The sequence below is a fragment of the Crinia signifera genome, chromosome 2 (assembly GCF_055691185.1).
Source record: "Crinia signifera chromosome 2, ASM5569118v1, whole genome shotgun sequence".
In the NCBI taxonomy this organism is placed as follows: domain Eukaryota; kingdom Metazoa; phylum Chordata; class Amphibia; order Anura; family Myobatrachidae; genus Crinia; species Crinia signifera.
The window spans coordinates 404,242,221-404,269,130 of NC_139218.1; the positions used below are offsets into that span (position 1 = coordinate 404,242,221).

Below are 26,910 nucleotides of genomic sequence, written 5' to 3' on the forward strand. Positions count from 1 at the left end.
CTTACGTGCTATTCCGTTCTACCGGCCAGAGGGGGACATTTATGCACTTTCAAGAGGAAGTCATAAAGGGCCTAATATTTGGGAACCAGCAGGCAGAGGGCCCCAGTACTTCTAGTACTGGCCCCCGTATTGTACCAGGGCAGCATTTTCCTGATGAAATCCCCTCCACTGGAAAAAAGGGCAGGACACAAAAAAGGTGCAAAGTTTGCTATAAAAAGGGAATAAGAAAGCAAACTATTTTCCAGTGTGACACTTGCCCCGACAAACCCGGCCTATGTATAAAGGAGTGTTTTAAAATATACCACACATCTATGGAATATTAGGTTCATAATTTCACCGTGCTTCGGGGGTCTTGCTAATGCCACATAGCACCCACCATTCATTCCACCAGAATCTGAGCCGCAAAATCCAAAAATCACTCCTTCCCTTCTGAGTCCTGCCATGCACCCAACTGGTAGTTTTTGGTCACATGTGAGGCATTGCCGTACTCGGGAGAAATTGGGGCACAGATTTTGGGGTGCTTTTTCTCCTTCATTCCTTGTGAAAATGAAAAATTTTGAGCCAGAACTGCATTTTTGTGTAAAAAAATGTAATTTTTCATTTTCACTGCCCACTTGTATCAAAATTGGTGAAACCCCTGGGGGTTTGAAATGTACACTATACCCCTAGATGAATTCCCTGAGGGGTGTAGTTTGCAAAATGGGGTCACTTGTGGGGGGGTTCCACTGTATTGGTGCTTTGGGGGTCTTGCTAATGCGACATAGCACCCACCATCATTCCACCAGAATTTGTGCTGCAAACTCCAAATATCACTCCTTCCCTTCTGAGTCCTGCCACTTTTTGGTCACACATGAGGCATTGCCGTACTCGGGAGAAATTGGGGCACAGATTTTGGGGTGCTTTGTCTCCTTCATTCCTTCTGAAAATGAAAAATTTTGAGCCAGAACTGCATTTTTGTGTAAAAAAATGTAATTTTTCATTTTCACTGCCCACTTGTATCAAAATTGGTGAAACCCCTGGGGGTTTGAAATGTACACTATACCCCCAGATGAATTCCCTGAGGGGTGTACTTTGCAAAATGGGGTGACTTGTGGGGGGGTTCCACTGTATTGGTGCAACATAGCACCCACCATTCATTCCACCAAAATCTGTGCTGCAAAATCCAAAAATCACTCCTTCCCTTCTGAGTCCTGCCATGCACCCAACTGGTATTTTTTGGTCACATGTGAGGCATTGCCGTACTCGGGAGAAATTGGGGCACAGATTTTGGGGTGCTTTTTCTCCTTCATACCTTCTGAAAATGTAAAATTTTGAGCCAGAACTGCATTTTTGTGTAAAAAAATGTAATTTTTCATGTTCACTGCCCACTTGTATCAAAATTGGTGAAACCCCTGGGGGTTTGAAATGTACACTATACCCCTAGATGAATTCCCTGAGGGGTGTAGTTTGCAAAATGGGGTCACTTGTGGGGGGGTTCCACTGTCTTGGTGCTTGGGGGGTCTTGCTAATGCGACATAGCACCCACCAAAATTCCACCAGAATCTGAGCTGCAAAAGCCAAAAATCACTCCTTCCCTTCTGAGTCCTGCCATGCACCCAACTGGTATTTTTTGGTCACATGTGAGGCATTGCCGTACTCGGGAGAAATTGGGGCACAGATTTTGGGGTGCTTTTTCTCCTTCATACCTTCTGAAAATGAAAAATTTTGAGCCAGAACTGCATTTTTGTGTAAAAAAATGTAATTTTTCATTTTCACTGCCCACTTGTATCAAAATTGGTGAAACCCCTGGGGGTTTGAAATGTACACTATACCCCCAGATGAATTCCCTGAGGGGTGTACTTTGCAAAATGGGGTGACTTGTGGGGGGGTTCCACTGTATTGGTGCAACATAGCACCCACCATTCATTCCACCAAAATCTGTGCTGCAAAATCCAAAAATCACTCCTTCCCTTCTGAGTCCTGCCATGCACCCAACTGGTATTTTTTGGTCACATGTGAGGCATTGCCGTACTCGGGAGAAATTGGGGCACAGATTTTGGGGTGCTTTTTCTCCTTCATACCTTCTGAAAATGAAAAATTTTGAGCCAGAACTGCATTTTTGTGTAAAAAAATGTAATTTTTCATTTTCACTGCCCACTTGTATCAAAATTGGTGAAACCCCTGGGGGTTTGAAATGTACACTATACCCCTAGATGAATTCCCTGAGGGGTGTACTTTGCAAAATGGGGTGACTTGTGGGGGGGTTGCACTGTATTGGTGCAACATAGCACCCACCATTCATTCCACCAAAATCTGTGCTGCAAAATCCAAAAATCACTCCTTCCCTTCTGAGTCCTGCCATGCACCCAACTGGTATTTTTTGTTCACATGTGAGGCATTGCCGTACTCGGGAGAAATTGGGGCACAGATTTTGGGGTGCTTTTTCTCCTTCATACCTTCTGAAAATGAAAAATTTTGAGCCAGAACTGCATTTTTGTGTAAAAAAATGTAATTTTTCATTTTCACTGCCCACTTGTATCAAAATTGGTGAAACCCCTGGGGGTTTGAAATGTACACTATACCCCTAGATGAATTCCCTGAGGGGTGTAGTTTGCAAAATGGGGTCACTTGTGGGGGGGTTCCACTGTATTGGTGCTTGGGGGGTCTTGCTAATGCGACATAGCACCCACCAAAATTCCACCAGAATCTGAGCTGCAAAATCCAAAAATCACTCCTTCCCTTCTGAGTCCTGCCATGCACCCAACTGGTATTTTTTGGTCACATGTGAGGCATTGCGGTACTCGGGAGAAATTGGGGCACAGATTTTGGGGTGCTTTGTCTCCTTCATTCCTTGTGAAAATGAAAAATTTTGAGCCAGAACTGCATTTTTGTGTAAAAAATGTAATTTTTCATTTTCACTGCCCAGTTGTACCACAATTGGTGAAACCCCTGGGGGTTTGAAATGTACACTATACCCCTAGATGAATTCCCTGAGGGGTGTAGTTTGCAAAATGGGGTAACTTTTGGGGGGGTTCCTAAATTTTAGCATCTTATGGTGCCTAGAAACCTACATGGTGCCTAAAAAATAATCTCATAAAAAGGAGGCTCCAAAATCAAGTAGGTGCTCCTTCTATTATGAAGCCTGTGGTTTGGTCAACGTGCACACTAGGGCCACATATAGGATATTTTTGAAAACAAAAGAATTGGGGGAATCAATTTTTAGTCACATTTCTCTAGTAAAATGTACTGTGTTCCTTAGAAAAATGTATTAAAATTGCAAATCTGCAAAAAAAATGAAATTTTGAAATTTCACCTACACTTTGTTTTAATTCCTGTGAAACACCTAAAGGGTTAACAAACTTCCAAAATGCTGTTTTGAATACTGTGAGGGGTGCAGTTTTTGAAATGGCATCATTTATGGGGGTGTCTCACATACAAGTCCCTCAAAGTCACATCAGAACTGAACTGGTCCCTAAAAAAATCAGTGTTTGAAATTTTCTTGAAAATTTGAGAATTTGCTATTCATATTGTAAGCCTCCTAGTGTCCAAAAAAATTAAAAGGAAGTTGAAATAATGATGGAAACATAAAGTAGACATATGGTCTATGTTAGTTATTAACTATTTTGAGTGGTATGATTATTTGTCTCACAAGCAGAAAATTTAACATTTTGCAAATCGCTAAATTTTCCATTTTTTCACGACATTTTGGTATTTTTCACAAAAAAACACAGACTGTATCGACCCAAATTTACCACTAATTTGAAGTACAATGTGTCACGAAAAAACAATCTCAAAATCACTGGGATAAGTAAAAGCAAAAAAAAGTTATCCCCACTTAAGTGAGACATGTCAGATTTGAAAAAAATGGCTCTGTCAGGAACGCAAAAACTAGCTCTGTCAGGAAGGGGTTAAGCAGTATGGTTTAGTGTAAAGATAGGGTCCAATGCTTGTCACACACAAAACATACCAGTGTTTCCACCTTCCCAATATCTCTATCACTATTGAAAATGCCATCATCTGCCCAAATCCCCAAGTTCTTGTCTGATCTTTGGCTCAATCCTGTCAGTTCCAGCTATGCAACATTGCTTATTGTCAACTACTGCAAAAGTCTCCTCACTGGCCTCCCATGCTACCAGCTTGCTCCCTTCCAGTCTGTCCTCACTGGCCTCCTGCACTACAAGTGCAATCACTTTTATGCTGTGTACACACGGGTCTATATGATTGCTGGGGATATATTCCTAGCAATATATCCCCAGCAATCATATTGCTAGTGTCTCCTTTTCATCAGCGATGAAAAGGAGACACTGCTACGGGGCGGAGGCTGAGCGCAGCAGCAGGCGACGGGAGGAGGGAGGGAGCAGCGTCGCAGGGCATGGGAGAACAGCGCTGATTTCTCTGGCGCTGACCTCCTGCCCGGCGATCGCTGGGGGAAGCCGCTGGTCGCAGGAGCATGCTCCTGCGACCAGCGACCATGAAGGGCTGGCCGCGGGAGCGCGCTCCCAGCCATCTATCGCCGGCTGCACATGAAATCACTGGCAATATGGTCGCTGAGCGACCATTTTGCCAGCGATTTCATACATAATTGCACCCGTGTGTACGCACCTTTAGTCTGTCCTTACTGGCCATCCCTGCTCCCAGCTCTCTCTCCTCTCCGGTCTGTCCTCACTGACCTCCCACGTTACCAGCTCACTCCTATCCAGTACACGGACACCTCCTCTGCTTCCCTACATCCCAGCTGTATTGTGTACTGAGCACTGTGCTGCTGTTACCTGTGCTGTTGTAGTGTCTCAGTCACTGTAATGTTCTGTGTCCCCTGTATTGTACTAATGTGTGCCCTATGTACAGCACTGCCCCTGGTAGTACACGGACACCTCCTCTGCTTCCCTACATCCCAGCTGTATTGTGTACTGAGCATTGTGCTGCTGTTACCTGTGCTGTTGTAGTGTGTCAGTCACTGTAATGTTCTGTGTCCCCTGTATTGTACTAATGTGTGCCCTGTGTACAGCACTGCCCCTGGTAGTACACGGACACCTCCTCTGCTTCCCTACATCCCAGCTGTATTGTGTACTGAGCATTGTGCTGCTGTTACCTGTGCTGTTGTAGTGTCTCAGTCACTGTAATGTTCTGTGTCCCCTGTATTGTACTAATGTGTGCCCTATGTACAGCACTGCCCCTGGTAGTACACGGACACCTCCTCTGCTTCCCTACATCCCAGCTGTATTGTGTACTGAGCATTGTGCTGCTGTTACCTGTGCTGTTGTAGTGTCTCAGTCACTGTAATGTTCTGTGTCCCCTGTATTGTACTAATGTGTGCCCTATGTACAGCGCTGCCTCTGGTAGTACACGGACACCTCCTCTGCTTCCCTACATCCCAGCTGTATTGTGCACTGAGCATTGTGCTGCTGTTACCTGTGCTGTTGTAGTGTCTCAGTCACTGTAATGTTCTGTGTCCCCTGTATTGTACTAATGTGTGCCCTATGTACGGCGCTGTCCCTGGTAGTACACGGACACCTCCTCTGCTTCCCTATATCCCAGCTGTATTGTGTACTGAGCATTGTGCTGCTGTTACCTGTGCTGTTGTAGTGTCTCAGTCATTGTAATGTTCTGTGTCCCCTGTATTGTACTAATGTGTGCCCTATGTACAGCGCCGCCCCTGGTAGTACACGGACACCTCCTCTGCTTCCCTACATCCCAGCTGTATTGTGTACTGAGCATTGTGCTGCTATTACCTGTGCTGTTGTAGTGTCTCAGTCACTGTAAGGGTCTGTGTCCCCTGTATTGTACTAATGTGTGTGCTATGTACGGCGCTGCCCCTGGTAGTACACGGACACCTCCTCTGCTTCCCTACATCCCAGCTGTATTGTACTAATGTGTGCCCTATGTACGGCGCTGCCCCTGGTAGTACACGGACACCTCCTCTGCTTCCCTACATCCCAGCTGTATTGTACTAATGTGTGCCCTATGTACGGCGCTGCCCCTGGTAGTACACGGACACCTCCTCTGCTTCCCTACATCCCAGCTGTATTGTGTACTGAACATTGTGCTGCTGTTACCTGTGCTGTTGTAGTGTCTCAGTCACTGTAATGTTTTGTATCCCCTGTATTGTACTAATGTGTGCCCTATGTACAGCGCTGCCCCTGGTAGTACACGGACACCTCCTCTGCTTCCCTACATCCCAGCTGTATTGTGTACTGAGCATTGTGCTGTTACCTGTGCTGTTGTAGTGTCTCAGTCACTGTAATGGTCTGTGTCCCCTGTATTGTACTAATGTGTGTGCTATGTACGGCGCTGCCCCTGGTAGTACACGGACACCTCCTCTGCTTCCCTACATCCCAGCTGTATTGTACTAATGTGTGCCCTATGTACGGCGCTGCCCCTGGTAGTACACGGACACCTCCTCTGCTTCCCTACATTCCAGCTGTATTGTGTACTGAGCATTGTGCTTATGTTACCTGTGCTGCTGTTATCTGTGCTGTTGTAGTGTCTCAGTCACTGTAATGTTCTGTGTCCCCTGTATTGTACTAATGTGTGTCCTATGTACAGCGCTGCCCCTGGTAGTACACGGACACCTCCTCTGCTTCCCTACATCCCAGCTGTATTGTGTACTGAGCATTGTGCTGCTGTTACCTGTGCTGTTGTAGTGTCTAAGTCACTGTAATGTTCTGTGTCCCCTGTATTGTACTAATGTGTGTCCTATGTACGGCGCTGCCCCTGGTAGTACACGGACACCTCCTCTGCTTCCCGACATCCCAGCTGTATTGTGTACTGAGCACTGTGCTGCTGTTACCTGTGCTGTTGTAGTATCTCAGTCACTGTAATGTTCTGTGTCCCCTGTATTGTACTAATGTGTGCCCTATGTGCAGCGCAGCCCCTGGTAGTACACGGTCACCTCCTCTGCTTCCCTACATCCCAGCTGTATTGTGTACTGAGCATTGTGCTGCTGTTACCTGTGCTGTTGTAGTGTATCAGTCACTGTAATGTTCTGTGTCCCCTGTATTGTACTAATGTGTGCAATATGTACGGCGCTGCCCCTGGTAGTACACAGACACCTCCTCTGCTTCCATACATCCCAGCTGTATTGTGTACTGAGCATTGTGCTGCTGTTACCTGTGCTGTTGTAGTGTCTCAGTCACTGTAATGTTCTGTGTCCCCTGTATTGTACTAATGTGTGTCCTATGTACGGCACTGCCCCTGGTAGTACACAGACACCTCCTCTGCTTCCCTACATCCCAGCTGTATTGTGTACTGAGCATAGTGCTGCTGTTACCTGTGCTGTTGTAGTGTCTCAGTCACTGTAATGTTCTGTGTCCCCTGTATTGTACTAATGTGTGTCCTATGTACGGCACTGCCCCTGGTAGTACACAGACACCTCCTCTGCTTCCCTACATCCCAGCTGTATTGTGTACACATTGCATTGTGCTGCTGTTACCTGTGCTGTTGTAGTGTCTCAGTCACTGTAATGGTCTGTGTCCGCTGTATTGTACTAATGTGTGCCCTATGTACGGCGCTGCCCCTGGTAGTACAAGGACACCTCCTCTGCTTCCCTACATCCCAGCTGTACTGTGTACTGAGCATTGTGCTGCTGTTACCTGTGCTGTTGTAGTGTCTCAGTCACTGTAATGTTCTGTGTCCCCTGTATTGTACTAATGTGTGCCCTATGTACAGCGCTGCCCCTGGTAGTACACAGACACCTCCTCTGCTTCCCTACATCCCAGCTGTATTGTGTACTGAGCATTGTGCTGCTGTTACCTGTGCTGTTGTAGTGTCTCAGTCACTGTAATGTTCTGTGTCCCCTGTATTGTACTAATGTGTGCCCTATGTGCAGCGCTGCCCCTGGTAGTACACGGACACCTCCTCTGCTTCCCTACATCCCAGCTGTATTGTGTACACATTGCATTGTGCTGCTGTTACCTGTGCTGTTGTAGTGTCTCAGTCACTGTAATGTTCTGTGTCCCCTGTATTGTACTAATGTGTGCCCTATGTACGGTGCTACCCCTGGTAGTACACGGACACCTCCTCTGCTTCCCTACATCCCAGCTGTATTGTGTACTGAGCATTGTGCTGCTGTTACCTGTGCTGTTGTAGTGTCTCAGTCACTGTAATGTTCTGTGTCCCCTGTATTGTACTAATGTGTGCCCTATGTACAGCGCAGCCCCTGGTAGTACACAGACACCTCCTCTTCTCCCCTACATCCCAGCTGTATTGTTTACTGAGCATTGTGCTGCTGTTACCTGTGCTGTTGTAGTGTCTCAGTCACTGTAATGTTCTGTGTCCCCTGTATTGTACTAATGTGTGCCCCATGTACAGCGCTGCCCCTGGTAGTACACGGACACCTCCTCTGCTTCCCTACATCCCAGCTGTATTGTGTACTGAGCATTATGCTGCTGTTACCTGTGCTGTTGTAGTGTCTCAGTCACTGTAATGTTCTGTGTCCCCTGTATTGTACTAATGTGTGCCCCATGTACAGCGCTGCCCCTGGTAGTACACGGACACCTTCTCTGCTTCCCTACATCCCCGCTGTATTGTGTACTGAGCAATGTGCTGCTGTTACCTGTGCTGTTGTAGTGTCTCACTCACTGTAATGTTCTGTATCCCCTGTATTGTACTAATGTGTGCCCTATGTACAGCGCTGCCCCTGGTAGTACACGGACACCTCCTCTGCTTCCCTACATCCCAGCTGTATTGTGTACTGAGCATTGTGCTGCTGTTACCTGTGCTGCTGCTGTAGTGTCTCAGTCACTGTAATGTTCTGTGTCCCCTGTATTGTACTAATGTGTGCCCTGTGTACAGCGCTGCCCCTGGTAGTACACGGACACCCCCTCTGCTTCCCTACATCCCAGCTGTATGGTGTACTGAGCATTGTGCTGCTGTTACCTGTGCTGTTGTAGTGTCTCAGTCACTGTAATGTTCTGTGTCCCCTGTATTGTACTAATGTGTGCCCTATGTACAGAGCTGCCCCTGGTAGTACACGGACACCTCCTCTGCTTCCCTACATCCCAGCTGAACTGTGTACTGAGCATTGTGCTGCTGTTACCTGTGCTGTTGTAGTGTCTCAGTCACTGTAATGTCGTGTGTCCCCTGTATTGTACTAATGTGTGCCCTATGTACAGCGCTGTCCCTGGTAGTACACAGACACCTCCTCTGCTTCCCTACATCCCAGCTGTATTGTGTACTGAGCATTGTGCTGCTGTTACCTGTGCTGTTGTAGTGTCTCAGTCACTGTAATTTTCTGTGTCCCCTGTATTGTACTAATGTGTGCCCTATGTACGGCGCTGTCCCTGGTAGTACACGGACACCTCCTCTGCTTCCCTACATCCCAGCTGTATTGTGTACTGAGCATTGTGCTGCTGTTACCTGTGCTGTTGTAGTGTCTCAGTCACTGTAATGTTCTGTGTACCCTGTATTGTACTAATGTGTGCCCTATGTACAGCGCTGTCCCTGGTAGTACACGGACACCTCCTCTGCTTCCCTACATCCCAGCTGTATTGTGTACTGAGCATTGTGCTGCTGTTACCTGTGCTGTTGTAGTGTCTCAGTCACTGTAATGTTCTGTGTCCCCTGTAATGTACTAATGTGGGCCCTATGTACAGCGATGCCCCTGGTAGTACACGGACACCTCCTCTGCTTCCCTACATCCCAGCTGTATTGTGTACTGAGCATTGTGCTGCTGTTACCTGTGCTGTTGTAGTGTCTCAGTCACTGTAATGTTCTGTGTCCCCTGTAATGTACTAATGTGTGCCCTATGTACAGCGCTGCCCCTGGTAGTACACGGACACCTCGTCTGCTCCCTACATCCCAGCTGTATTGTGTACTGAGCATTGTGCTGCTGTTACCTGTGCTGTTGTAGTGTCTCAGTCACTGTAATGTTCTGTGTCCCCTGTATTGTACTAATGTGTGCCCTATGTACGGCGCTGCCCCTGGTAGTACACTGACACCTCCTACGCTTCCCTACATCCCAGCTGTATTGTGTACTGAGCATTGTGCTGCTGTTACCTGTGCTGTTGTAGTGTCTCAGTCACTGTAATGTTCTGTGTACCCTGTATTGTACTAATGTGTGCCCTATGTACAGCGCTGTCCCTGGTAGTACACGGACACCTCCTCTGCTTCCCTACATCCCAGCTGTATTGTGTACTGAGCATTGTGCTGCTGTTACCTGTGCTGTTGTAGTGTCTCAGTCACTGTAATGTTCTGTATCCCCTGTATTGTACTAATGTGTGCCCTATGTACGGTGTTGCCCCTGGTAGTACACGGACACCTCCTCTGCTTCCATACATCCTAGCTGTATTGTGTACTGAGCATTGTGCTGCTGTTACCTGTGCTGTGGTAGTGTCTCAGTCATTGTAATGTTCTGTGTCCCCTGTATTGTACTAATGTGGGCCCTATGTACGGCGCTGCCCCTGGTAGTACACGGACACCTCCTCTGCTTCCCTACATCCCAGCTGTATTGTGTATGGAGCCTTGTGCTGCTGTTACCTGTGCTGTTGTAGTGTCTCAGTCACTGTAATGTTCTGTGTCCCCTGTATTGTACTAATGTGTGCCCTATGTACAGCGCTGCCCCTGGTAGTACACGGACACCTCCTCTGCTTCCCTACATCCCAGCTGTACTGTGTACTGAGCATTGTGCTGCTGTTACCTGTGCTGTTGTAGTGTCTCAGTCACTGTAATGTTCTGTGTCCCCTGTATTGTACTAATGTGTGCCCTATGTACAGCGCTGCCCCTGGTAGTACACGGACACCTCCTCTGCTTCCCTACATCCCAGCTGTATTGTGTACTGAGCATAGTGCTGCTGTTACCTGTGCTGTTGTAGTGTCTCAGTCACTGTAATGTTCTGTGTCCCCTGTATTGTACTAATGTGTGCCCTATGTACAGCGCTGCCCCTGGTAGTACAGGGACATCTCCTCTGCTTCCCTACATCCCAGCTGTATTGTGTACTGAGCATTGTGCTGCTGTTACCTGTGCTGTTGTAGTGTCTCAGTCACTGTAATGTTCTGTGTCCCCTGTATTGTACTAATGTGTGCCCTATGTACAGCGCTGCCCCTGGTAGTACAGGGACATCTCCTCTGCTTCCCTACATCCCAGCTGTATTGTGTACTGAGCATTGTGCTGCTGTTACCTGTGCTGTTGTAGTGTATCAGTCACTGTAATGTTCTGTATCCCCTGTATTGTACTAATGTGTGCCCTATGTACGGCGCTGCCCCTGGTAGTACAGGGACACCTCCTCTGCTTCCCTACATCCCAGCTGTATTGTGTACTGAGCATTGTGCTGCTGTTACCTGTGCTGTTGTAGTGTCTCAGTCACTGTAATGTTCTGTGTCCCCTGTATTGTACTAATGTGTGCCCTATGTACAGCGCTGCACCTGGTAGTACACAGACACCTCCTCTGCTTCCCTACATCCCAGCTGTATTGTGTACTGAGCATTGTGCTGCTGTTACTTGTGCTGTTGTAGTGTCTCAGTCACTGTAATGTTCTGTGTCCCCTGTATTGTACTAATGTGTGCCCTATGTACGGCGCTGCCCCTGGTAGTACACGGACACCTCCTCTGCTTCCCTACATCCCAGTTGTATTGTGTACTGAGCATTGTGCTGCTGTTACCTGTGCTGTTGTAGTGTCTCAGTCACTGTAATGTTCTGTGTCCTCTGTATAGTACTAATGTGTGCCCTATGTACGGTGCTGCCCCTGGTAGTACACGGACACCTCCTCTGCTTCCCTAAATTCCAGCTGTATTGTGTACTGAGCATTGTGCTGCTGTTACCTGTGCTGTTGTAGTGTCTCAGTCACTGTAATGTTCTGTGTCCTCTGTATTGTACTAATGTGTGCCCTATGTACGGCGCAGCCCCTGGTAGTACACAGACACCTCCTCTGCTTTCCTACATCCCAGCTGTATTGTGTACTGAGCGTTGTGCTGCTGTTACCTGTGCTGTTGTAGTGTATCAGTCACTGTATTGTTCTGTGTCCCCTGTAATGTACTAATGTGTGCCCTATGTACAGCGCTGCCCCTGGTAGTACACAGACACCTCCTCTGCTTCCCTACATCCCAGCTGTATTGTGTACTGAGCATTGTGCTGCTGTTACCTGTGCTGTTGTAGTGTCTCAGTCACTGTAATGTTCTGTGTCCCCTGTATTGTACTAATGTGTGCCCTATGTACAGCGCTGCCCCTGGTAGTACACGGACACCTCCTCTGCTTCCCTACATCCCAGCTGTACTGTGTACTGAGCATTGTGCTGCTGTTACCTGTGCTGTTGTAGTGTCTCAGTCACTGTAATGTTCTGTGTCCCCTGTATTGTACTAATGTGTGCCCTATGTACAGCGCTGCCCCTGGTAGTACACGGACACCTCCTCTGCTTCCCTACATCCCAGCTGTATTGTGTACTGAGCATAGTGCTGCTGTTACCTGTGCTGTTGTAGTGTCTCAGTCACTGTAATGTTCTGTGTCCCCTGTATTGTACTAATGTGTGCCCTATGTACAGCGCTGCCCCTGGTAGTACAGGGACATCTCCTCTGCTTCCCTACATCCCAGCTGTATTGTGTACTGAGCATTGTGCTGCTGTTACCTGTGCTGTTGTAGTGTCTCAGTCACTGTAATGTTCTGTGTCCCCTGTATTGTACTAATGTGTGCCCTATGTACAGCGCTGCCCCTGGTAGTACAGGGACATCTCCTCTGCTTCCCTACATCCCAGCTGTATTGTGTACTGAGCATTGTGCTGCTGTTACCTGTGCTGTTGTAGTGTATCAGTCACTGTAATGTTCTGTATCCCCTGTATTGTACTAATGTGTGCCCTATGTACGGCGCTGCCCCTGGTAGTACAGGGACACCTCCTCTGCTTCCCTACATCCCAGCTGTATTGTGTACTGAGCATTGTGCTGCTGTTACCTGTGCTGTTGTAGTGTCTCAGTCACTGTAATGTTCTGTGTCCCCTGTATTGTACTAATGTGTGCCCTATGTACAGCGCTGCACCTGGTAGTACACAGACACCTCCTCTGCTTCCCTACATCCCAGCTGTATTGTGTACTGAGCATTGTGCTGCTGTTACTTGTGCTGTTGTAGTGTCTCAGTCACTGTAATGTTCTGTGTCCCCTGTATTGTACTAATGTGTGCCCTATGTACGGCGCTGCCCCTGGTAGTACACGGACACCTCCTCTGCTTCCCTACATCCCAGTTGTATTGTGTACTGAGCATTGTGCTGCTGTTACCTGTGCTGTTGTAGTGTCTCAGTCACTGTAATGTTCTGTGTCCTCTGTATAGTACTAATGTGTGCCCTATGTACGGTGCTGCCCCTGGTAGTACACGGACACCTCCTCTGCTTCCCTAAATTCCAGCTGTATTGTGTACTGAGCATTGTGCTGCTGTTACCTGTGCTGTTGTAGTGTCTCAGTCACTGTAATGTTCTGTGTCCTCTGTATTGTACTAATGTGTGCCCTATGTACAGCGCTGCCCCTGGTAGTACACGGACACCTCCTCTGCTTCCCTACATCCCAGCTGTATTGTGTACTGAGCATTGTGCTGCTGTTACCTGTGCTGGATTAGTGTCTCAGTCACTGTAATGTTCTGTGTCCCCTGTATTGTACTAATGTGTGCCCTATGTACAGCGCTGCCCCTGGTAGTACACGGACACCTCCTCTGCTTCCCTACATCCCAGCTGTACTGTGTACTGAGCATTGTGCTGCTGTTACCTGTGCTGTTGTAGTGTCTCAGTCACTGTAATGTTCTGTGTACCCTGTATTGTACTAATGTGTGCCCTATGTACGGCGCTGCCCCTGGTAGTACACGGACACCTCCTCTGCTTCCCTACATCCCAGCTGTATTGTGTACTGAGCATTGTGCTGCTGTTACCTGTGCTGTTGTAGTGTCTCAGTCACTGTAATGTTCTGTGTCCCCTGTATTGTACTAACGTGTGCCCTATGTACGGCGCCGCCCCTGGTAGTACACGGACACCTCCTCTGCTTCCCTACATCCCCGCTGTATTGTGTACTGAGCATTGTGCTGCTGTTACCTGTGCTGTTGTAGTGTCTCAGTCACTGTAATGTTCTGTGTCCCCTGTATTGTACTAATGTGTGCTCTATGTACAGCGCTGCCCCTGGTAGTACACGGACACCTCCTCTGCTTCCCTACATCCCAGCTGTATTGTGTACTGAGCATTGTGCTGCTGTTACCTGTGCTGTTGTAGTGTATCAGTCACTGTATTGTTCTGTGTCCCCTGTAATGTACTAATGTGTGCTCTATGTACAGCGCTGCCCCTGGTAGTACACGGACACCTCCTCTGCTTCCCTACATCCCAGCTGTATTGTGTACTGAGCATTGTGCTGCTGTTACCTGTGCTGTTGTAGTGTCTCAGTCACTGTAATGTCCTGTGTCCCCTGTATTGTACTAATGTGTGCTCTATGTACAGCGCTGCCCCTGGTAGTACACGGACACCTCCTCTGCTTCCCTACATCCCAGCTGTATTGTGTACTGAGCATTGTGCTGCTGTTACCTGTGCTGTTGTAATGTCTCAGTCACTGTAATGTTCTGTGTCCCCTGTATTGTACTAATGTGTGCCCTATGTACATCGCTGCCCCTGGTAGTACACGGACACCTCCTCTGCTTCCCTACATCCCAGCTGTATTGTGTACTGAGCATTGTGCTGCTGTTACCTGTGCTGTTGTAGTGTCTCAGTCACTGTAATGTTCTGTGTCCCCTGTATTGTACTAATGTGTGCCCTATGTACAGCGCTGCCCCTGGTAGTACACGGACACCTCCTCTGCTTCCCTACATCCCAGCTGTATTGTGTACTGAGCATTGTGCTGCTGTTACCTGTGCTGTTGTAGTGTCTCAGTCACTGTAATGTTCTGTGTCCCCTGTATTGTACTAATGTATGCCCTATGTACAGCGCTGTCCCTGGTAGTACACAGACACCTCCTCTGCTTCCCTACATCCCAACTGTATTGTGTACTGAGCATGGTGCTGCTGTTACCTGTGCTGTTGTAGTGTCTCAGTCACTGTAATGTTCTGTGTCCCCTGTATTGTACTAGTGTGTGCCCTATGTACAGCGCTGCCCCTGGTAGTACACGGACACCTCCTCTGCTTCCCTACATCCCAGCTGTATTGTGTACTGAGCATTGTGCTGCTGTTACCTGTGCTGTTGTAGTGTCTCAGTCACTGTAATGTTCTGTGTCCCCTGTATTGTACTGATGTGTGCCCTATGTATGGCGCTGCCCCTGGTAGTACACGGACACCTCCTCTGCTTCCCTACATCCCAGCTGTATTGTGTACTGAGCATTGTGCTGCTGTTACCTGTGCTGTTGTAGTGTATCAGTCACTGTAATGTTCTGTGTCCCCTGTATTGTACTAATGTGTGCCCTATGTACGGCGCTGCCCCTAGTAGTACACGGACACCTCCTCTGCTTCCCTACATCCCAGCTGTATTGTGTACTGAGCATTGTGCTGCTGTTACCTGTGCTGTTGTAGTGTCTCAGTCACTGTAATGTTCTGTGTCCCCTGTATTGTACTAATGTATGCCCTATGTACAGCGCTGTCCCTGGTAGTACACAGACACCTCCTCTGCTTCCCTACATCCCAGCTGTATTGTGTAATGAGCATTGTGCTGCTGTTACCTGTGCTGTTGTAGTGTCTCAGTCACTGTAATGTTCTGTGTCCCCTGTATTGTACTAATGTGTGCCCTATGTACGGCGCTGCCCCTGGTAGTACACAGACACCTCCTCTGCTTCCCTACATCCCAGCTGTATTGTGTAATGAGCATTGTGCTGCTGTTACCTGTGCTGTGGTAGTGTCTCAGTCACTGTAATGTTCTGTGTCCTCTGTATTGTACTAATGTGTGCCCTATGTACAGCGCTGCCCCTGGTAGTACACGGACACCTCCTCTGCTTCCCTACATCCCAGCTGTATTGTGTACTGAGCATTGTGCTGCTGTTACCTGTGCTGTTGTAGTGTCTCAGTCACTGTAATGGTCTGTATCCCCTGTATGGTACTAATGTGTGCCCTATGTACAGCGCTGCCCCTGGTAGTACACAGACACCTCCTCTGCTTCCCTACATCCGGTCTGTATTGTGTACTGAGCATAGTGCTGCTGTTACCTGTGCTGTGGTAGTGTCTCAGTCACTGTAATGTTCTGTGTCCTCTGTATTGTACTAATGTGTGCCCTATGTACAGCGCTGCCCCTGGTAGTACACGGACACCCCCTCTGCTTCCCTACATCCCAGCTGTATTGTGTACTGAGCATAGTGCTGCTGTTACCTGTGCTGTGGTAGTGTCTCAGTCACTGTAATGTTCTGTGTCCCCTGTATTGTACTAATGTGTGCCCTATGTACGGCGCTGCCCCTGGTAGTACACGGACACCTCCTCTGCTTCCCTACATCCCAGCTGTATTGTGTACTGAGCATAGTGCTGCTGTTACCTGTGCTGTGGTAGTGTCTCAGTCACTGTAATGTTCTGTGTCCCCTGTATTGTACTAATGTGTGCCCTATGTACGGCGCTGCCCCTGGTAGTACACGGACACCTCCTCTGCTTCCCTACATCCCAGCTGTATTGTGTACTGAGCATTGTGCTGCTGTTACCTGTGCTGTTGTAGTGTCTCAGTCACTGTAATGTTCTGTGTCCCCTGTATTGTACTAGTGTGTGCCCTATGTACAGCGCTGCCAAACACTGGTGCTGACTTCAAAAGAAATAACAATATATGATTATTCTACGTCTTATGTGTCATCCCTGCAGGGCGGCGCTCCAGCACTGTACCCAATGGATGATGGATCCCAGGGGGACCTGCAATGTCTGGACAACAACCACACGCACTTTATTCTGGTGGATGATGGGACGTGCGGACGATGTGGGGGGGGAATGCCACTGAGAACTCAGCTGGAGAAATTCATCTCTCAACAAACCATGAAGATAGGAGGTGAGAAGGGAAAGATTGATGATGATTACGATGATTTATACTTGTATAACAACAGTAATAATAGTAATAGTGATGATGGTAATAATAATAATAATAATACTGGTAGTGGTATTATTATTATTATTATTATTATTATTACAGGTCTAGTCTCCCATATTCTTTGATCTCTTATACGAAATATTCCAAAAACTGTTCTTTCCTGTCAATATTTCGGATCCCCCCTCCCCTTATTTTCATACTCACCATGTGCCCCAATATCCACGGAAGCCTTTAGGATCTTCTTCTGCGTCTTCAGCGGTCCCAGGAGTGCAATGCGCGAGTGTGCAGGCGTGCCGTTACGTCACCGGCGGCCCTGCAACATCACTGCCACAATGCACCCCTGGGACCACTGAAGAAGATCCTGAAGGCCGCCGTGCACACCGGGGGACCATCGGAGCGACCAGATACATACATTAAAAAATGTATTCCAAAAAACGGAAAAATCCCTTATTCAAAATGCTCATTGCCCCAAGCATTTTGAATAAGGTATACTCAACTATTATTATTATTATTATTATTATTATTATTATTATTAATAATAATAATAATAATAATAATAATAATAATAATAATAATATTAACCACATAACCACATAACCACATAACCACTTAACCACATAACCACTTAACCACATAACCACTTAACCATATAACCATATAATCACATAACCACATAACCACATAACAATATAACCACATAACAATATGACCATATAACCATATAACCAGATAACCAGATAACCATATAACCATATAACCATATAACTATATAACCATATAACCATATAACCACATAACCACATAACCACATAACCACATAACCACATAACCACATAACAATATAACCACATAACCACATAACCATATAACTACATAACCACATAACCACATAACCACATAACCACATAACCACATAACCACATAACCACATAACCACATAACCATATAACAATATAACCACATAACTATATAACAATATTACCACATAACCATATAACCATATAACAATTTAACCACATAACCATATAACAATATTACCACATAACCATATAACCATATAACAATTTAACCACATAACCATATAACCATATAACCACATAACCACATAACCACATAACCACATAACCACATAACCACATAACCATATAACCATATAACCATATAACCACATAACCACATAACCATCTAACCACATAACCACATAACCATATAACAATATAACCACATAACCATATAACCACATAACCATATATCCATATATCCATATAACAATATAACCATATAACCATATAACCATATAACAATATAACCATATAACAATATAACAATAAATATAACCACATAACCATCTAACCACATAACCACATAACCATATAACCACATAACCACATAACCACATAACCATATAAGAAAGTGGTTGCAGGTATAATATACTCACATTCATGTATCCGATTTGTTAGTGTGCAATTACAGTATATTTATCAGCACATAAATAAAACCACAACATGATCTTACAACAGCAGGTCCCGCTAAAAGGTGAATTATCAATTTTTAAATAATATCATCAAGTCCTGATATTAGATAATTTGTAATAATATGTAATGTAATGTCCTAGGGGAAGTTTACCCCCTCCGGCGCTCAACCTCCAATTTATGTGTCCAAAACAAATTAGAAATGAGGAAACAACTGTAAGGGCTGTCCCATTGGGTGTGGTATGGGATCCCGACTGTCAGGAACGCGTCCGGCACCCGTCCCATTGCTGGAATGCGGTGCAACTCCCAGAGGAACCAAGAGGAGGCCGACAGTCATGTAGGAGTGTAACCGGCTTCCTTGGTCTGAATGGGAGGGTGCCTGGCTGTAAGGCTGGCAGGTGGTACAGGAGGCTGCTGTAGTGATGACACCTTTACGCATTTCTCCGCTGCCCTGTATTAGTGGTTTCCGCAGAAGGTTTTAACCTGTATATTGCCGCAAGCTTTGCTACTTCCACGGCGCTCTCACCCCCACTGTGTTCCGCGTGGTCTCAGATATCAGCGATGACCACTTGATGCCTGGTTCTGTAACTGTAGATTAGTGGAAGCCGTAGACTAGCGCCGATGGAACACAACTGTTTGGTGAATCTGTTTCCGAGCGGACCTGGGAATAAATCGCTATTTTGTGTCTGGGTGGCGACTTAATGTAACTAGCAATACTTGCTGAATTGGGCCCCATCACTGGTTTTCATGACTGCGTATCACCCTGATTCTCCATCTATTAGTAAGGAGGAAATTTGGAAGCCCCAGTAGAACCTCTATGACTGGGAAGATAACGGAGATGTGTAATATAGTAGAGTTTATCATTCCTATAGTGAGTTCCTCGGGGCCCTGGTTCTCCTGACCAAAGGAGTCATTTCTGATAGGCTGCCTGATGTTGGCTCTATCATACAATGTATTTTCCATTAATCCAGGTGCACTCTGGGATCAAAGAGACACTGAGCAATAGAGGATAAAGGCATCACCATGATGCACAGTGGCACTGCGCTCTACATACCCACTGCCCCTGCCATCACTAACCCATGGTGCCAGCTCTGTGGCTCATTCTACACTGCACATTAATATAACTGTCAGGCTGACATTCCTCATCATACGGTATATTCCTGCTACACACACATACAGTATGCAGAATAAGCCAGTTACTCTATGATAGGCTATTACTAATGACACATGTGAGGGATTTCATTCATAAAATCCTGTTATTCTGTATTTCAGAGACTTCCATAGACATCCCTACAGTGTGTGTGGTGCTGGATGGCTGCCCTGATACCCTCGATGTGAGTATCACTAGAACCGTGTGTGCCCCTTACATTGTGTCAATGTCACCTTTTCTTTTGTCCTCATTAATGGTGAGATGCCCACAACCTGTGTGGTCTTTACCCATAGCTGCCGTCACAGTGTCTGTCAGTGATGACTCTGAGATGTGAGTGTTATGACCTGCCTCACGTCCTCACTGCATAGGTCTCCTGGCATAGAGATGGGGTCTCCTGGCATAGAGATGGGGGTCTCCTGGCATAGAGATGGGGGACTCCTGGCACAGAGATGTGAGTGTTATGACCTGCCTCACGTCCTCACTGCATAGGTCTCCTGGCATAGAGATGGGGGACTCCTGGCATAGAGATGGGGGTCTCCTGGCATAGAGATGGGGGTCTACTGGCATAGAGATGGGGGTCTACTGGCATAGAGATGGGGGACTCCTGGCACAGAGATGTGAGTGTTATGACCTGCCTCACGTCCTCACTGCATAGGACTAGAACCTCTAATCTGAGAGATACTGGACACTTGTCCCATCATAGCTCTACACCTAAATTTCTGATGGGAGCCTATTGGTAGTGTATGAAAGCTTCCAGTTATCATGTAGTCACTGTCATCATCTATATAACATGGCTTTGTATTGTTAGGAGAGGCCAATATCACACTGAGTGATGGTGCACTCATGCCATAGTGATGAAATATTCCTGGCTGAGAGGTGAAGGACTCCTGGCTGAGAGATGTAATATTCCAGGCTGAGAGATGGAGGACTCCTGGCTGAGAGGTGGTGGACTCCTGGCTGAGAGGTGGTGGACACCTGGCTGAGAGGTGGTGGACTCCTGGCTGAGAGGTGGTGGACTCCTGGCTGAGAGGTGGTGGACTCCTGGCTGAGAGGTGGTGGACTCCTGGCTGAGAGGTGGTGGACTCCTGGCTGAGAGGTGGAGGACTCCTGGCTGAGAGGTGGAGGACTCCTGGCTGAGAGGTGGTCGACTCCTGGCTGAGAGGTGGTCGACTCCTGGCTGAGAGGTGGTCGACTCCTGGCTGAGAGGTGGAGGACTCCTGGCTGAGAGGTGGAGGACTCCTGGCTGAGAGGTGGAGGACTCCTGGCTGAGAGGTGGAGGACTCCTGGCTGAGAGGTGGTGGACTCCTGGCTGAGAGGTGGAGGACTCCTGGCTGAGAGGTGGTGGACTCTTGGCTGAGAGGTGGTGGACTCCTGGCTGAGAGGTGGTCGACTCCTGGCTAAGAGGTGGAGGACTCCTGGCTGAGAGGTGGAGGACTCCCGGCTGAGAGGTGGAGGACTCCCGGCTGAGAGGTGGAGGACTCCCGGCTGAGAGATGGAGGACCTCTAGTCATTTTGTCCCCCGTATTTTGGGAACCAGGACCGGCCCTTGGGCCTGGTTCTGGTTTTAAAAAATAAGGGGAACCCTATTCGTTTTTCCCCCTGATTTTTTAAAACCAGGACCGGCTCTGTGAGAATGGGGCTGGTAACGGCTGTGGGGGGTAACCCACACCCTTATTTATTTATTTATTTTTTACACACTGAAGCCTACATGGATCTGACTGATCTGTGCAGGCTTCTGGCAAATATGCCAGGAAAATGAAGTGTATTTTCCTTGGCGTATTTGGCCTGCAATTAGCTGCCATATCCCGCTAATTGGCGGAAATTAGTGGCTGCATTTTCAATATGGCCACTTAGTAAATTAGGAATCACCATTCAATGGCGTATACATTCGTATTTGTAAATACAAATACTAATGTGCCGTGAATACGAATTAACGTATTTTCAGGAGAGTAAATCCTTAAAATACGAATAAGCCTAAAAAATCGTATTTTGCAATACAAATATGATTTTATTAGTTATATTTGGCTTAGTAAATTTCCCCCAATATCTACAATAAATAGAGAGCAGAATTGTCACAGTGGTTGTGGAGTTGGTTGTGGATCCGATTCAGGCTGAGGTCCTGGAAGGCCAATTTGGTGTGGTATCAAAGACCGGGAACAGCAGGTCATTCCATAAATCAATATGCCTATTTGGCTATGCAGGGAACCAGGGACACTGGAACCTAAGGAAAACGTAAAAGGCCAACTTCGCTAGAAAACGAGTCTGGATTCATCAGTAACTTTAAAAAGCCAACTGGCACCAGACAGAATCCGGGACCTCTGGAACTCAGGAAATGGAAACTACATATGCCTTCTTGGCAACAAAGGATCCCATGGACCGATGAGGAATTCAATGGTGGCATGTGTTGATATCGGACTAGAGCTGGACTGGAACTAACAGACTGGAAACAAACCAGCAGGAATGGAACATACTGTAGCTAGTACTGGAAGTCTTGTGCCAAACAGAACATTGACAGTACTGTAACTGCCTGACTTGCAACTAGGAAGGTTGCACCAGCCCAGAAAAAATGTCTGCTGCTGGGCTTTAACCACCATGCTGTGCACGGATTGGACCAGAGACTTCAGCCAGTCAGAGGTTAAGAGAGGATCTGCCTCAGAGATCACTTGACCTGACCAAGATGGCAGCGCTGAGTCCCGGGAGCCAGAGGACAAGCAGTTGCCGGACCCACCATGGTCCCCTGCCCGCCGGACCCCAGTGGCTGAACACCCAGAAGGTGCAAGGACCGTTGTGTCTGGCAGGGTGAGTAGCCGCGCCCGCCTGCAGCCCCGTTGTTGATCATTTTAAGCCCTGGGTAAAACAATGCACTGGGGTCCTACACACATATTCACCAATAAAAAAACATGCCACTCCTGAAGTCCTGCACTGTCTATCCACATGCTTGTATACACTAGATGGCTTTTGGCACTCTTATTGATGGATAGTTACAACCATCCACAATCAGCATGCTGATACCTACAGTATGCACTGTATGGCCACAGGCTAGGAGGTACTGTAGGTAGAGAATGCTCTGATTGTGGGACCACCACCTGCCCATAGAAGGCCTCTAGAATTGTGGTGCCCTGGTAGCGGTGACATTACTGCTGTCAGTCAGTCCTGTGATAATGATGAAATAGTGATGATAATGCTGACATATAGGGGGAAATTTACTAAAGGAAATTTGTAAAAAATAGGTGTATTTGTATCCAGAAATACACTTATTTTTGACATTTACTATCCCGAAAATATGGTAATTCGTATTCGTATTGATAGCACATACGATAGTAAATGTAAAAAATGAGTGTATTTTTGGATACAAATACACCTATTTTTTTACAAATTTCCTTTAGTAAATTTCCCCCAAATCCTCTTATGCTCCCCAGCATATAGATGTATATGCCTTATATCTCAATAACCCTGTCTGACGTCCCCACATTGTCCTCCCGCAGACCATCTACAACTCCATGTGTAACAACACCCCATGTGTCATCGTGGAGGGATCTGGGCACATTGCAAACATTATCGCAGAGGTGGCAAATCTTTGTTCTTCCAAAATCACCATTTCCCTCATCAAGGAGAAACTGCAGAAGTATTTCCAGGCGTCGTACGGCACTTTCACCGAGACCCAGATTATCACATGGACCAAGAAAGTGAGTCACAAATGTCTTTTATATGCTGTCTATTTCCATAGTGGCAACATGTACAGAACCAACTTAATTATTATGATTATTATTATTATAATTATTATTATTATTATTATTATTATTATTATTATTATTATTATTATTATTATTATTATTATTATTATTATGATGATTATTATTATTATTATTATTATTGTTGTTGTTTATTTATATGGCGGCACAATGGTTCCTCTGTGTCTGACAATACATAAATGAGTAAAAATAAATAATATAACGAATTACAGTACAAGACAATTTAGGACAAATACATGGTAAATAAAGACAGTTGCATCAAGGGACAGGACACTGAGGTCATTATTAGGGTACCAAAGTGTAGAGGAAAAAGTACTCTCTTTTGTTTGGGGGCACTCTTTTAACTTTGTCAATGTGATTTATTACGAACAAATAAAATTTAGCTTTTAATATTTAATCTTAAAATAGAGATCGGACATACAGACATACAACACTAAACGTAAATAGCATAGGTAACGTACAGTCCAGGTTTTTATAGTATATTACTGCGCTGTCCTATGAGTTTTCAGGCTCCTGAATTTACCTGATAGGGCAAACAAAAATGTGGGTAATTTCAAATGGCTGTATTAAATGTCAGCTTATTCCCATAATATGATCATTGTTCCCATAGAGGTACTAGTAGAAGTTGCGAAATATACATAGATACACAGTAAGTATTAGTGTCAGAGAGGAGTTTGTCCTGCTCTGGTACAGTCCGGAGAGTAAGAGTTATTCTTATTTCAATTTAGGCTGTGTAATTTTGTAGCCGTAGCTTTAAGAAATAGAGATATGCGCTGCTACTGGGTATTTTGTTGCGACAATAACCGCTCACAAAGATGCAGAATATGGTTGATTTAGATAAATAGGTGACACTCACAGTTGAAAAGATCAAAAGAAGCTGCTGCTGACCTTCGCAACCGTCCTGGTTCCCTGAGAGTCAGTGAGCGTTCAATGATGTTTTTATCCGTACGTTGTATCTGTTTCTCCTGAATTCCGGATCTGTTAGCTGCCGTTTGTATGCAGCGGGGTGTGGTGGTGAGCCGCTCGTGCGGCTGAATCAGTCAAATCAGTCAGACGGCCGTTTCGCTGGGGGTGGAGCTTCTTCAGTGCCTGTGACGGTGTTCCTCACAGGGGGGTTTATATAGGCCATTAATTGGCTACTATTGTCAGCTGGGATGGCTGATTGAATGTAAATTCTTGGCTATGTAGCGCTGTTTTGTTGCTAATTGTTTGTCAAGTAGCAATTGGTTAATTTAAAGCTATCTCCAAAATACAATGTAGATAGCGTATCAGAACCTAATCATTTCTCTCTATAGTAGATAGAGGCATGAGATCGTTTTTATGCAAGTCAATTTTGCATTTTACATTTGCTGATTGTTCAATAAGTGATTCCAAGGATTTCTGCAGAGGTGATGACATAGTTGTTTATAATGTCTGGAACTTAACTGGAGACAGTACAATAAGAGATGATCATATGAGACAACGTTAGTGAGACACTCCTTGGGTTAGTGTGTAACAGATCATTTGCTGCATATATTATCTGGTGGTCATGCTGATTATTATGCTGATTTTTATTGAGTTTGTGGGATAAATTGTTAGAAACACCTGTAGAGGGGACATTATTAATGATATGCCATAGACTTGCTGCGTCCAGGCATATTGTAATGCAGAATCAATTATTTTATCCTATTTGGATACATATGCAGACTGTATTGGAAATGACGGGCTGTCCCGCTTCATGAGTATATGTCATGTGATGTGTTTGTTGGCATATCTTAGTTATGCACATTGTACAGTATGTGTTGATATCACTCATAGGCCCTTATTCTGATCTGGGCGGTACGTCCCGCGTGCGGCCGTACCGCCGATGTTTTCGCTCTGCACATGCGCAGAGGTCACTCTGCGCATGTGCAGGGGAAATCGCCGCACAAAAATTTTATACGCCGCAAAGGGGGCGTATAGGGGCGTGAGGGGCTTACTAGCCTCATTTACCTATGAATACGCCCAGCGTTTCATGGGCGTTCCCATGCAAACGCGGGGCGTATGCATGGTAATGAGGCTATGACGCCAGTGATGGGGGCGGAAAGCTGACATCGCCGGATGTCAGCTCTCCGCCCCCATACAAGCTTTCACACGGACGATTGTCCGTGTGGTCTAAGCTTGCGTGAGCTGCTGGAGCGTGCGGCCCTGCCTTCGATGGTCGCCGACCATCGAATGCAGGGGGCAGCTCCCACCATGGTGGAGGCGTACGCCCCACCATTTTCATGCGGATCGCCAGCCGTCCGCGTACGGACGGCCGTGGCGATCCGTATTGTAGGCGGGGATTGGTTTGTGCGGCCGGAGCAACGTATGCGGCTCCGGCCGCACAGACCAGAATAAGGGCCATAGTCGGGAAAGAACAACTATTTTTCGTTGCACATTCTGGTGAGTATCGTGCAGTGTATATGGGTATTTGATATGAACATAAAGGAACACATTAATGGATATTGATATTAAGGAAGCGTTAATTATAATCTGCCGAGCACTCTGCCGAACAATAAGAAATAGCAATATGAGACAACGTTAGGTAAAACACTCCTTGGGTTAGTGCGTAACAGATCATTAGCTGCAATAATTGTCTGATGATCAGGCTGGTTTTTCTTAAGTTTGTGAGTGAATATTGTGCATTGTATATGGGTATTTGATATGAACAAAATGGAGCACATTCATGAATATTGATGTGAGGAAAAATTGCTAATAATCTGCCGAACAATTGCTGCCTATGAGTTGGTTAGTATATCCTGTCTGGATTGTTGTGCCGATATGATAACGAGCTGTCCCGCTACATGAGTCTTATCTACTGGTGTTGGTAACTGGCATATTATAGTTGTGCACATCGGGCAGTGTGTATGGGTGTTGCTCACAATTTGGAAAGATCAAGCATTTTGCTATTGCACGTTAAGGTGGATCTCGTACAGTGTGTACCGGTGTTTGGTATGGACAGAAGGGAGCATATGTGCGGTCATTTATGTGTCATAACATGTAGTCTTGAGCAGTAACAGGTTTGGTTATTAAATGTAGTATCTTGGTGACCTATTTAAGGATAGGTGGTGTTTTGGATATATGGTATTGTGTGGAGATAATTATCCTATAGTTTATAAAATTATAAATTTATAAATGGTTATATGTTTTTAATTGGTTACGTGTAATTATTGTGAAAAAGCATGTGGGAGAAATGTTATGATGGTGAGGGATGTGAGAAGAGGGAAGAGGTTATTTGATGTGATATGAATGAATGGTGAGTGGGGTGTTCTGAGAAATTTGTTAAATAGACTATGTGATGTGATGTGATGAGAAAAGGTAGTGAGTTAGTTGTGAAGAAAAGAGTTGTGTTGTTGGTATATAACCCCTAAGGGGGTGGTGTTGGAGTGAAAATATGTTTAATATAATGGGGTGATTGACACTGTGGAAAACATAATGAAATCATAAGTGTATAGGTGATAACTAAAAAGTGATGAAATATGAGTTATGGACAGGTTATAATAATCTCTATGTGAGTGGATTTTAGCTTATTGTGTCGAGAATAATATTGTGTATATTATTATGATGGAGGAAATGAATTGAAAAGAATGTAAGAACAAAAGGAAGACAAAAAAGAAAAAAGAAAGAAAG

The 26,910-nt window shown here is 46.0% G+C and overlaps 1 protein-coding gene across 1 annotated transcript in view; it reads left to right on the forward strand.

Annotated features, from left to right (window-relative positions):
- The window catches only part of LOC146058639 (transient receptor potential cation channel subfamily M member 2-like), a 263,946-nt gene that overhangs the window by 26,009 nt on the left and 211,027 nt on the right, over positions 1 to 26,910 (forward strand). Inside the window, exons 6-8 of the mRNA XM_083170912.1 lie at positions 16,687 to 16,867; positions 19,651 to 19,712; positions 23,014 to 23,214. Coding sequence (XP_083027038.1) covers positions 16,687 to 16,867; positions 19,651 to 19,712; positions 23,014 to 23,214 — 444 coding nt within the window. The remainder of the gene's footprint in view (positions 1 to 16,686; positions 16,868 to 19,650; positions 19,713 to 23,013; positions 23,215 to 26,910) is intronic.